General features: G+C 47.1%; 1 protein-coding gene across 1 annotated transcript in view; it reads right to left on the bottom strand.

The window, feature by feature from the left end:
- TMPRSS15 (transmembrane serine protease 15) overlaps nt 1-16,548 on the bottom strand; it is a 335,674-nt gene that overhangs the window by 55,199 nt on the left and 263,927 nt on the right. The window contains exons 22-24 of the mRNA XM_029579188.1: nt 10,473-10,522; nt 10,148-10,322; nt 1,280-1,461 (exon numbers count right to left, since the gene is read on the bottom strand). Coding sequence (XP_029435048.1) covers nt 1,280-1,461; nt 10,148-10,322; nt 10,473-10,522 — 407 coding nt within the window. The remainder of the gene's footprint in view (nt 1-1,279; nt 1,462-10,147; nt 10,323-10,472; nt 10,523-16,548) is intronic.

Below are 16,548 nucleotides of genomic sequence, written 5' to 3'. Positions count from 1 at the left end.
ATTAGGAAAGGGATGGAGAATAAAACAGAGAACATCATAATGCCTCTGTATCGCTCCATAGTGCAACCTCATCCTGAGTATTGGGTGCAGTTCTGGTCACCACATCTCAAGAAAAATATTGCAGAATTAGAAAAGGTAGAGTGGAGGGCAACTAAAATGATAAAAAGAATGAAACAATTCCCCTATAAAGAAAGGCTAAAGAGGTTAGGATCTTAAGCTTGGAGAAGACACAGCTAAGGGGAGATATGATAGAGGTTTATAAAATAATGAGTGGAATGGAAAAAGTAAATGTTAATCAGTTGTTTACTCTTTCAAAAAGTGCAAAGACCAAACTACACACAATGAAGTTATTTAAAACTAATAAGAAAAAATATTTTTTTACTCATTGATTAATTAAGCTCTGGAATTTGTTGCCAGATGATGTGGTGAAAGCTAGCTGAGTTTAAAAAGATTTGGATAAGTTCCTGCAGGAAAGGTCCATTAACCATTATTAAGGAAGAGTTGCAGAAATCCACTGCTTATTCTTAGAATAAGCAGCTTGGAATCTAGCTATCCCTTGGGATCCTGCCAGGTACCTGTGATCTGGTTTGGCTACTGTTGGAAACAGGATACTGGGCTTGATGACCCAGTATGGCAAGTCCTATTTTCTTATGTTCTAAGGCTCATTGATATTTCTAATTTGAAAGATTACACAAAGTCTAATGTGAATGTTCACTGGTTGAAGATCTATTAAAACAAAACTTTCACACAGAACAACTGAATTAATCTTAAAAATCTGGAAACCTTTTGAAATATTCAAATTTTGTGGGCAATTCTTTGACAATGATGTGTATGTTATAAATGCTTTATAATGTGATACCATTATTAGAAGAGGGACGCATTATTATTGCATGTTATGAATATGGCGACAGAGTCTAAGCTACCTGACTTACTATCCTGGGTCATCACTGTGATCATTGGCCCAAAAATCAATCCCAGTGGTGGATTGTAAGTAGGAAACATGGTGAACAACAAAAGGCCAAGACACGGTTTTGCATGTATTCATGTACAATTATCTATCTGGCCACTACAAAAAACATGAATGCATAACACATATGAACCATACCCTGGAGTGAGGATTCCCTCAGAAAGCTGCTGATTTTACTGAAATATTTAAACAGATGCTCTGGAAGTGACCAGATGCTTTACCTAATGAGGGCTCTGTATTGAGCCCATTAGACTCTGGACCCCATTAGAGTTTGGACCCCATTAGATGCCATGAGTTGATGTAAATTCTTACCTGTGTAATTCACTTTCTGCTGAAGATGCATCAGAATGATGTCACTGTCTTTTGTCCTCTTGTTATAGTGAGGGTTAATGACGATCTGATCAATAGACCGAGTAACTGTATGAGGACTGGTCAGATTTAAATGGGAGTGCAGACCAAGCACTGCCTTCCACTGAGATGGCGGGAAATTCCTTCTGGGGAACACAGAGAAAACTCAGGATTTATTTGTGATCAAAGGATGGTCTGGATGGACGAATTTTTATTTGTGCTAATCTTTGAGCTCTTGGCACAGTGCATAGTTTGTATTTTCTATCTGATTAGGTGGGATAGTGCAGAATAATTGGAGAGCACTTCAGCTTTTCTAACAGTGCCACAGGCTTGATGTTTCAGAACATGGAATCATTGGTGGGTTCCTGGAATGCAGCCAATGCTGAATGATTTACTTTACAGTGCTAAAACAACAATGCATTTATGGAACAACTATTACCTTTGTTTTTATCATTCTTTAAAAAGCCAAGTTAAAATATGCCCTGCAATTAGTCAGCAGCTCCCCTCCTTCCATACAAATGATCAGTGACTCTGCTTAAGAGACCAACATTTCTACAATGGTTTTCTTCCCATTTAAGGCATGAAGTTCAAAAGATCACAATAATGAGATCAAATGATTTTCGACACATTGATGGATACAAAAAAATAAAATCCAAATCACTGAGCGGCAGTACCCAGCACTTTTCCTCTGAGCTTTGCTTCACATATTTGGAAGTTATTTAATTTAAAGGCAATTAACTTCTCTTATGGTGAACTGATGTATGCCATGAAAAATACAATTTTAGAGAACTAATTACATAAATTAAGTTGTTTCTTTCAAGAATTATGCTGAAAAAAAACATGAAAAAAATCCCTCATCTTGTGGACAGAAGCCACACACAAGGCATGTTGACGGCCATTAAGGAGCTCACATATAGCACCATCACCACAGCAGCCCTCTGGCACTTGGCAGACTCCTACCAGTTTGCTCTGGAGTTGCCTTGTCAGCTTGAAAATGTCTCATAGCGAAGATTAGGAATCCAATTATAGATCATGATATTTCTGTATGCCTCGTAATAAATGGAGTAGCCTCTCTGTCCTTTCTAGGGGATTTGAATCTAGTAATCTCACACTGTGCCAAACCCTGCTTTTGACTTTGTTTAATGGATCTAGAATTGCTCAGCATTCTGCATAACATTTCCCTTTTTTATTTTTACTTTGACTGCTTAGAAAATGTAGGGGCCCATTATTCAAAATAGCAGAGTTGCTTACCTGTAACAGGTGTTCTCCCAGGACAGCAGGATGTTAGTCCTAACAGATGGGTGACATCATTAGATGGAGCCCTGTCACGGAACACTTTTGTCAAAGTTTCTAGAACTTTGACTGACACACTGAGCATGCCTAGCATGCCACTAACCCTGTGGCCACACGGTGTCCCCCTTAGTCTCATTTTAAAGCAAATGTACGAGCAAAAAATAAAATAACAAACCGTAGGTGAACCCAACTTCGTGGGGTGGCGGGTGGGTTTCTTGAGGACTAACATCCTGCTGTCCTGGGAGAACACCTGTTACAGGTAAGCAATTCTGCTTTCCTCCAGGACAAGCAGGATGGAGTTCTCACAGATGGGTGAATAGCAAGCTACAGGCTGCCTGAGAACATAGCGGGCCAACCAGCACCCAAAAATGTGCAACAGGCACAACAACAGGGGTGATGTTAGCAACAAAGGAGCAGCCTGAAATTCACAGTGGGCCCTAGGTAGGAAGATTTAGGTTCTTACACTGGAAACAAATTACATAGGATAGACTGGCCAAAGACGCTGTCTTGCCTACCAGCCTTGTCCAGACAGTAATGGGCTGCGAAGGTGTGGAGAGAGCTCCAAGTTGCAGTCCTGCAGATGTCAGCAATGGGTACTGAATGGAAGTGTGCAACTGACATTGTCATGGCCCTGACTGAATGTGCTTTCACATGTCCCTCTAGCGCAGTGGTTCTCAACCCTGTCCTGGGGACCCCCCCAGCCAGTCGGGTTTTCAGGCTATCCACAATGAATATGCATGAGAGAAAATTTGCATACACTGCCTCCATAACATGCAAATTTTCTCTCATGCATATTCATTGTGGATAGCCTGAAAACCCGACTGGCTGGGGGGGTCCCCAGGACAGGGTTGAGAACCACTGCTCTAGCGGAAGGCCTACTTGCTGGTAACAGAAAGCAATACAGTCCGCCAACCAGGTAGACAGGGTCTGCTTGCCCACTGCAACTCTGAGTCTATTCTTGTCAAAGGAGACAAAGAGTTGGGTGGACTGCCTGTGGGCTGCAGTGCGGTCTAAATAAAAGGCGAGTGCACGCTTACAGTCCAAGGTGTGCAGAGCCCGCTCACCTGGGTGAGAGTGAGGCCTCGGAAAAAAGGTGGGCAGTACTATGGATTGATTCAAGTGGAAATCAGTCACTACCTTTGGTAAGAACTTAGGGTGAGTGCGTAGTACCACCCGGTCATGGAGGAACCTTGTGTAAGGCGGGTACGTTACCAGGGATTGTAGCTCACTGACTCTGTGAGTGGATGTTATCGCCACAAGGAAAATAACTTTCCAAGTGAGATGTCACAACCCGCAGGAATGAAGGGGCTCAAACAGAGGTCACATGAGTCATGCCAGCATAACATTGAGGTCCCAGGCCGCAACTGGGGGACGTAGTGGAGGCTTCAGTTGTAGTAAGCCTCTCGTAAAGCATCTTAAAAGGGGTTGCGCTGATACCTGGGCATCCCCTATCCCCCCAATGGTAAGTGGCTATGGCACTTAGGTGTACCCGGATAGAGAAAGTCTGGAGACCAGACTCCGAGAGGTGCCAGAGGTAGTCCAGGAGTTTTGTCGTGGGGCAGGAGAAGGGATCTAGACCTTTTTGCATGCACCATGAGGAGAATCTCTTCCACTTCGACCAGTAAGACTTCCGTGTAGAAGGCTTTCGTGAAGCTACTAGGACCTGTGAGATATCAGCAGAAAGGTTGAGGGATTGTAAAATCAACCTTTCAACATCCAGGCTGTCAGAGACAGAGACTGGAGGTTCAGATGGCGCAATTTGCCCTGATCCTGCGTTATGAGATTTGGTGCCGTGCCCAGGTGAATAGGCTGCTGGACAGAGAGGTTGCGAAGAATGGGAAACAGACTTGGCGCGGCCAATACGGGGCTATGAGGATCATTGAGCCCCGGTCCTGTCGTAACTTCACGAGAGTCTTGCTTATGAGCAGAATCGGAGGGTACGCATACAGCAGACCCGTACTCCAGGAGTGGGCGAAGGCATCCATAGTTGGTATCCTGCGGCTATTGTGCAGGGAGCAGAATCGTTCCACTTTGCGGTTGTGGTAGGACGCAAAGAGGTCGATGTCTGATTGACCCCACTGATGAAAGATTTTGCTCGTGACAGAGGGATCCAAGGACCACTTGTGGGGCTGGAAAGTCTGGCTGAGACGGTCTGCCATCACATTCTTTGTGCCCACTAGGTAGGTGGCTCGCAGTAGCATGGAATGCTACTGGCAAAGCAGGTAAGAGCTCGTGCCCCCCTGTTTGTTTAGATATCACATGGCTATCTGGTTGTCTGTCTGAATCAAGACAACCTTGCTGGATAGGCAGTCCTGGAAAGCGAAGAGGGCATACCATATCACCCAGAGTTCCAGGAAATTGTTCTGGTGGTCCATCTCAGCTTTGGCCCACACTCGCTGTGTTTGAAGACCACTGACATGGGCTCCCCAGCCTAGGCTGGGGAGCCCATGTTATTTGAGGTTCTGGTGGTTGAAAGGCTAGTCTAAGAAGTAAGGGTAGTCTAAGAAGTAAGATGCATCCTAGGGTACTGAAGGAACTAAAAAATGAAATTTCTGATCTGTTAGTTAAAAATTGTAACCTATCATTAAAATCATCCATTGTACCTGAAGAGTAGAGGGTGGCCAATGTAACCCCAATATTTAAAAACGGCACCAGGGGCGATCCAGGTAACTATAGACCAGTGAGCCTGACTTCAGAGCCAGGAAAAATAGTGGAAACTATTCTCAAGATCAAAATCATAGAGCATATAGAAAGACATGGTTTAATGGAACACAGTCAACATGGATTTACCCAAGGGACGTCTTGCCTAACAAAGGGGTTAATAAACATGTGGATAAGGTTGAACCGGTAGATGTAGTGTATTTGGATTTTCAGAAGGCGTTTGACAAAGTCCCTCATGAGAGGCTTCTAAGAAAACTAAAAAGTCATTGGATAGGAGGTGATGTCCTTTTGTGGATTACAAACTGGTTAAAAGACAGGAAACAGGGAGTAGGATTAAATGGTCAAATTTCTCAGTGGAAAAGGGTAAATAGTGGAGTGCCTCAGAGATCTGTACTTGGACTGGTGCTTTTCAATATATATATAAATGATCTGGAAAGGAATACGACGAGTGAGGTTATCAAATTTGCAGATGATACAAAATTATTCAGATTAGTTAAATCACAAGCGGTTTGTGATACATTACAGGAGGACCTTGCAAGACTGGAAGATTGGACATCCAAATGGCAGATGAAATTTAATGTGGACAAGTGCAAGGTAGGAACTACCACCCAGGAAAAAGCTCTAGGCATCATAGTGGATAATACTTTAAAATCGTCAGCTCAGTGTGCTGCAGCAGTCAAAAAAGCAAACAGAATGTTAGGAATTATTAGGAAGGGAATGGTTAATAAAATGGAAAATGTTATAATGCCTCTATATCGCTCCATGGTGAGACCGCACCTTGAATACTGTGTACAATTCTGGTCGCTGCATCTCAAAAAAGATATAGTTGCGATGGAGAAGGTACAGAGAAGGGCAACCAAAATGATAAAGGGGATGGAACAGCTCCCCTATGAGGAAAGGCTGAAGAGGTTAGGGCTTTCAGCTTGAAGAGACGGCTGAGGGGGGATATGATAGAGGTCTTTAAGATCATGAGAGCTCTTGAACGAGTAGATGTGACTCGGTTATTTACACTTTCGAATAATAGAAGGACTAGGGGGCATTCCATGAAGTTAGCAAGTAAAACATTTAAGACTAATCGGAGAAAATTCTTTTTCACTCAACGCACAATAAAGCTCTGGAATTTGTTGCCAGAGGATGTGGTTAGTTCTGTTAGTGTTGCTGGGTTCAAAAAAGATTTGGATAATTCTTAGAGGAGAAGTCCATTAATGGCTATCAATCAAGTTTACTTAGGGAATAGCCTCTGCTATTAATTGCATCAGTAGCATGGGATCTTCTTAGTGTTTGGGTAATTGCCAGGTTCTTGTGGCCTGGTTTGGCCTCTGTTGGAAACAGGATGCTGAGCTTGATGAACCCTTTGTCTGACCCAGCATGGCAATTTCTTATGTTCTTATGTTCTTGCATAGATTGGACTCCCTTGTCCACCAAGCAAGGGATTGTCAAAGCTGGCTGGTTACCTGGACGACCACTGAGAGTTTTTGAGTGGCTTGGGACCACTGAGATCTCAGGGTCCACTGTGTCACCCTCATGGCGAGGCGAGCCTTTGGGGTGATGTGGACCGTTGATACCATATGTCCCAGCAACGTGAGGAGCAGACGAGCAGAGGCTGTCTGACAATGGCAGTGTTGCATCTGTCGGTCTCAGATGGCTTTGACCTCTGTGCCTCACCTTTCTTCCTTCTCTCTCCTCAAGCCTTGGGAAGATGGCTGCTGCCTCGTCTTCATGCCGCTCTCTCCGGCGTCGCAAGAACGGCAATGGCGACGGTGTTCGCCATGATTTTCCTGAGGGCCTCCTAGGGTGCGCGCGCGCTCGCCACCCACGTCTTTATCCACGTCATGGCGGGAACCTTGGGGGCGTCTCCTCCGAGTGACGTCATCACATCCTGGTATTTAACCTGCCCTTCGTTTCCTAACAAACCGAGTTAGCAAGGATTGGCTTGCCTCCGGTCTAAGCTGCTCTGCTGCTTCCCAGCTGCCGCAGGAAGCTCTCTCTGCCCTTCGGGGTAACTCTTCACTAACCTGGGTACCCGCTCCTCAGGGGCCCTTCTGCTCTATTTTAGGTACCTATCTTGGGATACCGGGTTCTTGCTCCTCGAGGGCCTGCTCACCCTAATCTGGTGCCTGCCACTGAACAACTTCTGCCTGCCAGGACCTCAACCATACAGCTTCTGCTTCAGTGAGTACAAACTCTTTCAGTCTGTCTCATCTTCAGTTTCAGCGCTCTGAATCTACATCCGGGACCTGGCCCTGCTACGCTGCACTGCCTATCCTACTCGAGTGTGAGACTGGTCTCCTATACTGAGGACCCCTGGACTACTTCAATGGGTTACCTTCACTGCTGCCTGCTCCCCGGGCAGTACCATCGAGCTGTACAATAAATATAACTTCTCTGTGTTTGCGTGTATAGAGTCTAGCCTAGTACTGTGGTTCCTCACAGGGCTCCTCCCCGTGGGAGTAGCCATCACCGCAGTACCCAAGAATCCGCTCCAACACCTTATAACCATAACAGGAGGATTGAGCTGGCCAGGTTGGATAGTGTGGTTGTGCGTTCTCTGGGGAGCAATGCCTTGGCCAAGGTGGTGTCTAGGTCTGCTCCGATGAAAGATAGCTGGTGGGATTGCCAGGAGGCAAGAGGTCTAAAAGAACCTCGTGCACAGGGATTGCCATTACTTCCTTTGCAGCATCCACAATTTGTAGGACTTCCAACATTTTGTGCCTAGCATCCTCCTCCGTTTCCAGTTGGAATGGGATAGTCTCAGACATCTAATGAAGCTGGCAAAGGAGAGGTCTTCCGGAGGGGAGCGGTGTTTTTCCTCCGGGGGTGAAGGCTCCAAAAGAAGCTCCTCAGAAACTTGTGAGGAGTGTTCAGAGGAAGCATCATCCCATGGGTCATAGGGAGGCTCCTCTTCACCCACCAGACCTACAGATGGAGGAAGAAACCCAAATCCGAGAGGGTGGGAAGGTGGCACCGATGGACGGTGAAGCAGCATCGAAATAGGTGGCACTAGTATCGAAGCCGGTGGCACCAGCACCGATGGCACCGGTGCCAGTGATGGGCGCTGAGACACTGGGAGACCTGATGGTCCTGGCCCTGGCTCTGGCATCAGTGGTTTCTGTAGAGGAGATTGGCCTGGGCCCAAATCCTCTTCTTCCGAAGAACCCGGAATCGGTATCAAGACCAGGGTATGGATTGTTGGTTGGCTCAGTGGCAAAGAACCCGATGGAATGGGTATCGATGGCAGGGCACCGATGAGGGTGTCTAAGCGCTCGAGGAGTGGAGCCAACATCGAAGGCGCCGGTTCCAGCGGCAGTATGAGAGCCGGCGCCGGTGGTGACTGGAAGCCCTAAAGGGCATTCAGCACTGCCTCTTGGACCATGCGGTCCAATTCCCCTTGAAAGGCTGACGTGGATAGCACGGCGCCTAGGGTAGGAGGTCGGCTAGGCTTCACCGGAGCATCCACAGGGGTATGTGGAGGCTCAGTGCCCGGCACCATTACCAGTGGGGAAAGCCTCGGAGTCCCAGTTCCAGAGGAGGATGGGGGCTCCTCTTCCCGGGCCCTCTTCGGAGGTGACTCGGTCGAGGCTGATGCCGCTCCGGTGTTGGTGCCGACACCAGACGGTGATGCACATTGGTGCCGGTGGCGGTTTCCCTCAGTGCTCGGCCCAATCCTTCTCTGGCACCGAGGACGATGATGCAGAGGTTTTGGAATGGGTCGACGTTGGTGACAGACGGTTATCCGCTCCTTTGTCCTTCTGGTGAGGTGTCGATGGAGAGGGGTCCAAGGAAGATGGGCCCCCTCGACTCACCGCACCTTTACCTGGGGTCGATGGAGAAGAGCGCATGGAGCCAAACAAGTGCTCCATCTTCTCCAGTTGGGCGCGCCGGCCTTTGGGGATCATCTGTGCACAACTTGGACACTGACGGACGTCGTGGGAAGGCCTGAGACACTATACACAAACCTCGTGTAGGTCCGTTATGGACATAGTCCTCGGGCACTCGGGGCACTTACGGAAACCAGTTGCCATATTGAAAAAAATGGGCAGCGCGTGATCGGTGGCTGTCGGGTACCGAGAAGTACACCGCCAGGAATGGAGAAAAAATGCAAAAACGCGGTATTGACTTACTAATGACGGAGGAGTTCGGTATGCAATGGGGGACCCCGGTGATGGGGGAAATATGAAGATAAACTTTGAATATTCCATTAGGAAAAGTGTGAGAGAAAATCTCTCAGAGCTCCTAGACCCGCAAGGCAACTGCTGCGTGGAAAAAAAGAGACTGAAGGGGGACCCCATATGGCCACAGGGTTAGTGGCATGCTGGGCATGCTCAGTGTGCCAGTCAAAGTTCTAGAAACTTTGACAAAAGTGTTCCATGACAGGGCTCTCCATCTGATGATGTCACCCATCCGTGAGGACTACCATCCTGCTTGTCCTGGGAGAATAAATGTTAAGTTAACTGAATAAGATTTGTCCGGTTAAGTTAAATGGAATATTCAGCAGCATGGCTATGCTGTTGGATATCCGTGTATAAGTTTCTACTTAGTCAGATAAGTTATATCTGGCTAAGTTAGATCTGATTAACTCAGCACTTATGCAGTTAACAGGAAGTAGTGCTTCCCCAATCTGCTCATTCCCTGCCCATTGATTATCAGGCTATGTACTTAGCCAGATAAATGCTACTAATCTGGCTAAGTAGTGTTTCACTATTGGCTTCACAGATGTTCAAGGGAAGACTGTAATCTTCAGTATTAATTTCCTCAGTAGCTGTGGATGTGCTTGCTTTCTTTACCATTGTTCCCTCATGAAAGGAAAGAGGAAAGGTTACAAGTTCAGGATAAAGGATGTGTGTCATGGCGAAGAAAGGAGAGATAGATGAACCTTACCCATAAACACAGTGAGCTGCTGACACCAGCCACTCACTGTTAAGGAGCGATGCTCCGCACATAGGCCTTCCACCATTATACAGTGAGACTATCCATGGCCAGGCGCCTTCAGTAGCATCACTTCCACCGACAATCCTAGAACTGGTCTTGGGGACTAGTAACCTTGTGCCACACGCTTAGTTGGACAGGAAAAAAAAAAGGATTAAAAAAATGGTTATGGATGCATCTCACTGCTTCCTTGGATAGCAAATACTTCCCAGCAATGCAGGTTACATAGAATGAAAGATAGAGCTTTGTTTTATTACCCAGAAGGAGATTTACTTACGTTTATTGTTGCAGTGCAGATGAATCACAGAATGATTGAAGCATTGGTCACTGGAAGAGAAGGGCAGCTATTAATCAGCATTGCATTCATTGGCCAGAAATTTACAACAGCTCACTTAATACCCATGGAGGGGAACACCTCACTGCACAGAACCCATAAACTGAGATGACAAACCATTCCCCTACCACCAAATCCAGCAGAGCTACCTTGCAATGACCTAAAATCTACTAACATCTATACCAAGCTTACAACTCCCTTTCCTTTCCTATGTCTAGCAGTGCTCTAGAAATGAGAAGTAGTATATTTTGTATCCCTATATGGTACTATTCTCATGTGTGTCTTCTCTGCATCAGGGAGTTAAATAATCGTTTTCCTGTGCAACGCTAGGAAGCCTTTTTCCAAGAGACATTTTAAGTAACTTTAATTTTACTCAGTCAGAACATCTGCACTTTTATGTTAACAGTTTGGCCTTTTCAGAAGGAGAGAGGATGACAGAGACAGCTAGAGAACCTTATGAGGCACCAAAAATAATTAGTAATGTTTTAAGAAGCAAAATGTAATTAAAAAACAAAATGAGTATCTCAATTGCTGGAGTGGCGATCAAAAAAGCAAATAAAATGATAGGAATGGAGAAAAAAATGGAAAATATCATATTGCCTCTGTATTGAGCCATGGTACAACCGACTCTTGAGTGTGCAGTTCTGATCTCATCAACTCAAGAAAGACATTGCAGAACTAGAAAAAGTGCAGAAGAGGCTAAAAAAATGATAAAGGCGATGGAACTTCTCTCCTATGATGAGAGACTACGCAGACTTGGTGTTATGACTGGGGTAGTGGACCCTTGGGCCGGCCGTGCGGAGCGGTGGCAGAACGTGCAGGAGACTCCACAGAGATGGAATGGCTGGGAGGTGGCACGAAGCCGGGAGACCAAACAGGAGCTTCACCCTGGAAGCCCAAGGTCCCCCCGGGAGGAGCCCGTGAGGACCTGGACTGCTGGGACTTAAGAGAGGTCTCCAGGGACGACAGGTCAGCAGCATGTAGGATGGTCTAATTTCAGGGCGGGCGGCAGACAAGGGAAGCCAATAGACGAACCAGAATCAGGAACCAGAAAGACAGTCCGAGGGCAAGGCAAGGCTGGAACTGGAATGGAGGTCTGGAGCAGGAGCGGAAGCTGAAACAGGAACGGAAGCTGGATCAAGGCTGGAGGAGGAGTGGAGGCTGGATCAGGAACGGAAGATGGATCAGGAACGGAGGCTGGATCAAGGCTGGAGCAGGAACAGAAGCAGGATCAAGGCAGGTGCAGGAATGGAACAGCAACTAGATACTCCCACCGGAGTGACCCTCATTGCAAGGCAGTTTCATGGTACAGGGCCTGGGTATATATACCCTGCTGGCGTCTGACGTCACTCTGGGGGCCAGCTGAGGTTTCCCGCACCTGCAGCTTTAAAAGCTGCCTCCTTGTGTGCGTGCGTATGCGGTGGGCAGGGCCAGGTCCGGGAACTCGGCGGTGTCTCCCTTGTGGAGACGCCGCCGAGTTGCGGGAGCCACGACCGGGATCGCAACAGTACTCCCCCTCTTACGCCCCCTCCTCGGAGGACCAGGCTTCCCAGGGTGGTCCTGATGGAACTGAAGAAGAAGCGATTTGTCCAGGATGTTGTGGGCAGGTTCCCAAGTATTGTCCTCAGGACCGCATCCCTCCCATGAGAGAAGATATTCCCATCTACGATGATAGAAGCAAACATCCAATACTTCACGGACCTGATATATCGTGTCAGTCGTAGAGGGCGTCTCCGAGGAATCGGGTGGGTTGTGATGAAATTTGGAGAGAATTACTGGTTTGAGAAGGGAAACATGGAATACATTATGAATCCGTATTGTGGAAAGCAACCAAAGTCGGTAAGATACCGCACCTACTCTCTCTGCTATTCTGTAAAGTCCGAAGTACTTGGGTGCCAAGCATCTGGAAGGCAAGCGAAGATGAATATTTTTGGTGCTTAGCCAAACCTTGTCTCCTGGCAGGAAAACTGGAGCCGGTCGATGATGGCGATCGGCGAACCGCTTTGCTGATGCTGCTGAATGCCGAAGTTTACTCTGGATCATGTTCCAGAGTTTGTGAAGTCGTTGAGCTGTCATTTGGGCAGCTGGTGAGGGGACTGTTACTGGCAGTGGTAAAGGTATCTGGGGTTGTTTCCCATTCACCAGCAGAAAGAGAGATTGACCTGTGGCACAATGAGTATGGTTGTTATAAGAGAACTCAGCCCATGGTAGCAGGGTCACCCAGTTGTCTTAAGTTTCATTGGCGAAGGTTCGTAAGAAAGTTTTCAGTGAGCGGTTAGTGCATTCCGCCTGTCCATTGCTCTGTGGGTGAAACGCCGTGGTGAGATCTAACTGGACCCCAAACATTTTGCATAGAGCTCTCCAATATCTTGCGGTGGAATTCTGGGCCCCTATCTGAAAAGATATGTGATGGCAGGCCATGCGCTCGGAAGATGTATTGTAAGAAGAGCTGAGCCAGTTCCAGAGCTGAAGGCAGTTTGGGCAGAGCAACAAAGTGGGCCATTTTAGAAAACCGGTCCACTGTTACCCAAATTACGGTCTTCCCTTCAGAAAGGGGTAAGTCTACTACAAAGTCCGTGGCAAGGTGTGTCCAGGGTTCCACGGGAATTGGTAGAAGTTGGAGCAATCCCCATGGACGACCTGTAGGGGTTTCTGTTTGGCACAGGTGGGACATGAACTGACATAAAGGTTGACATCCTGCCTCATGCGAGGCCACCAGTAGTATTGCATCAAAAGATTTAAAGTTCTAGCCCTACCGGAATGCCCGGCAGTGAGAGAGTCATGAGCCCATGACAACATTTTCCTTCTATGACGACGGGGTACTACCATATTGCTTCCAGGTGTGACCATAGTGCTGGCCATACTGACCCTTGCTGGGTCTAGAATGTACCGGGGAGGGCTACTCTCCTCTTCCAGCTCGGTGATGCGAGATAGAGCATTTGCTCGTACATTCTTTGTTGCTGGTCGGTAATGCAAAGAGAAATTGAAGCGGCTGAAAAACAGGGACCAGCGGGCTTGTCTGGGATTCAGGCGCTGGGCCCGACACAAGAACTCTAGATTCTTGTGATCCGTAAATACTATAATGGGGTATTGGTCTTCCTCCAACCATTGCCTCCATTCTTCGAATCCCAGTTTGATGGCCAGTAGCTCTTTGTCACCGATCCCATAGTTTATTTCTGCAGCAGAGAACTTTCGGGAAAAGTAAGAGCATGGAATTAACCTCCCGCTCTTAGAGGTTTGGCAGGGAACTGCGCCCACAGCGAGATCAGAGGCATCTACCTCCACAATGAATGGTCTTAGGGGATCTGGGTGATGAAGGCAGGTGTCCTCCAAGAAAGCCTCTTTCAAAGCCACGAATGCCTGGCACGCCTCTGAAGGCCAATTCTTTGCGTCAGCCCCTTTCCTCATAAGCGCTGTCAGTGGAGCCACCTTGCGGGAGTAGTGTGGAATGAATTGCCTATAGAAATTAGCGAATGGAAGCTGGATCAGGAATGGAAGCTGGATCAGGAAAGGAAGCTGGATCAAGGCTGGAGCAGGAACAGAAGCAGGATCAAGGCTGGTGCAGGAACAGAACAGCAACTAGATACTCCCACTGGAGTGAACCTCGTTGCAAGGCAGTTTCCTGGTACAGGGCCTGGGTATAAATACCCTACTGGCATCTGACGTCACTCTGGGGGCCGGCCGAGGTTTCCCACGCCTGCAGCTTTAAAAGCTGCTTCTTCGCGCACGTGCGTATGCGGTGGGCAGGGCCAGGTCCGGGAACTCGGCGGTGTCTCCCTCATGGAGACGCCGCAGCAGTGAGAGGCCTGTGCTTGTCTAGACTCGCGTCGGGGGGACCGGCCAATCATCGGGACTGGTGGAGCAGGTAAAGGCTTGGTTGCGGGAGCCGTGACTGGGATCACAGCACTTGGACTCTTCAGCTTGGAAAAGAGACGGCTGAGAGGGGACATGATAGAAGTTCATAAAATCATGAGTGATGATTTATCTTTTCAAATAATACTAAAACAAGGGGACACTCCATGAAACTAACAACCAGCTGATTTAAAACAAATAGAAAGTACTTTTGTCACTCAGCACACAAGCTGTGGAATCTGTTGCCAGAGGACATGGACAAAGCGACTTGCATAGCAGGGGTTAAAAGAGTTATGAACAAGTTCCTGGAGGAAAAGTCCATAACACATTATTAGCCAGGGAGCGTAAAGAAAGCTCCTGCTATCCCTGGGAGTAACAGGAATTAGATCTACTTTATGGGATTTGTTAGGTATCTGGGACTTGGACTGACAACTACTTATGTTATTTTTTTAAAAACTGTTTCAGTGCATTGACCACTAGATGTCAGTTTATTCTAAATAATGAATTTTATTCTTTAGTTAAGGTGGATTTAGCTCCCGCCTTTTCATTGGTAGTTCCAGGCCCGTTACATTCAGGTACAGGAGGTATTTTCCCTATCCCAGGGGACCTGATTTGCTAAGACTTTTCTCTCATTCTGTGTCTATAGGAAAAATGTTTAGTGAATGAGGACCTAAGTTAGTACCTGAGGAAATGGAGGTGATGTGACTTGCCCAAGGTCACAAGCAGCGGCAACAGAATTTGCACCCTGGTTTCCCTGGTTCCCAGTCCAACGTGCCAACAACTAGGCTGTGCTTCCTTTAGCTTGTGGCTGCATTTGAGCTAGCTATAAGGGAATCTGCAGTTAGCCAACTATTGATTGGGAGCCTGCTAAGAGCTTCCCTTGACCCAGCTGCACACTGCTAACCCCGTCTAGTTTTTGAGGCGAGAAATCTAGAAACAGAATTAGCCATTTCAGAATGGGGCATTTTCCTCCTCTCCTGGATCTGACTGCAAATCTATTGTTCAGGGGCAACTCCCTGTCCTAACCTGATTGGCCAGGATCTCTCTGTGTCAATGTATGTAAGTGGTGTTCCTCTTTCTGCCTTTTCTTCATCTGGGCAGCTGTCCCTAATGTCACATGCTTGAGTCCTACCTGCTTTTTCTTTTAAGCATTCTCTGCTTTCTCTTGCTTTGACTGCTATAAAGCACAGGACTATTCCTCCCAGGGTGGCAGAAGAACAAGGGCTGGCTGGATGTGAAGTTCCTCCTCACCTGAGCCATCCTAGCCCCTCTAGCCTCCTTTCTGGGTACCCCCTCTGATTCTGCATGAGGTATAGTCAGGCTGCTGAGCTCCTAACGCGGTGCCTGTGTCTCCCTGGTGCTGTGCAGCAGTGCCAGGTGCTCCTGCTTCCATTCTCTCAGCAGACAGGACAGGATGTTTCAAGGAATTACTGGCTGCAAATTACTGTTTCTTATACATTCTCAGTAAACCCCATACTGGCTTTCTTTGTATTCTGAGCCTCTGGCCCCTTTTCCTTTCGTGCAGGTTTATACTGCACACAAATCTTATGGTACTCTGCACAAGGCTAAAGGTATGCAACATTCAGGAATAGAAGGAACTGATGGGTCAATACCATTAGAACAAGAGTTCAATTTGGCTGCTTATTTACATTAATGCCTTTGCCTAACCAGTAAGACACAGGCATGTCTTCATCTTTCAGTTAATACCTATCAGTGTCCATGGCTAGAATATAATATATATGGGGGTGGCTGATAAGACATCTCTATAGCCAGCAGCAACATCTGTAAAGGAGATATCAAAGCTTTAAGGAGTGCCTTATCAGTGTAACAAGTCTTGCAAATAGTGCGAATACTCAGGCATGTGATGTGACATGGCCCAGTGCACCAGCTCAGGGAGCTGATCCTGGGCTCTCTGCATCGTAGCCACACATTCTGCTGTCACATATTAAAGAATCTGAGAAATATTGAACGTTTCCAATTGGCCTCACTGGAGGGCCATTAGGAAGTAAACTGGATACCCAATCACCTGAGCCATGGCAGTGCTCCCTTATTATCAGTGTGTTTTATGGCTGAGAGTAGCAGGACAGGAGTCTAGAAACTGAAAAAAATCAGTGGAATAATGTTTCTTCCATGTAGACATCCACAATGTTGTCCCTGAACTGAATCC

This window comes from Rhinatrema bivittatum, chromosome 15 (genome assembly GCF_901001135.1).
Source record: "Rhinatrema bivittatum chromosome 15, aRhiBiv1.1, whole genome shotgun sequence".
Lineage (NCBI taxonomy): Eukaryota > Metazoa > Chordata > Amphibia > Gymnophiona > Rhinatrematidae > Rhinatrema > Rhinatrema bivittatum.
Note: the sequence above shows the minus strand (reverse complement) of the source record. Positions and strands in the feature narration are given on the sequence as shown.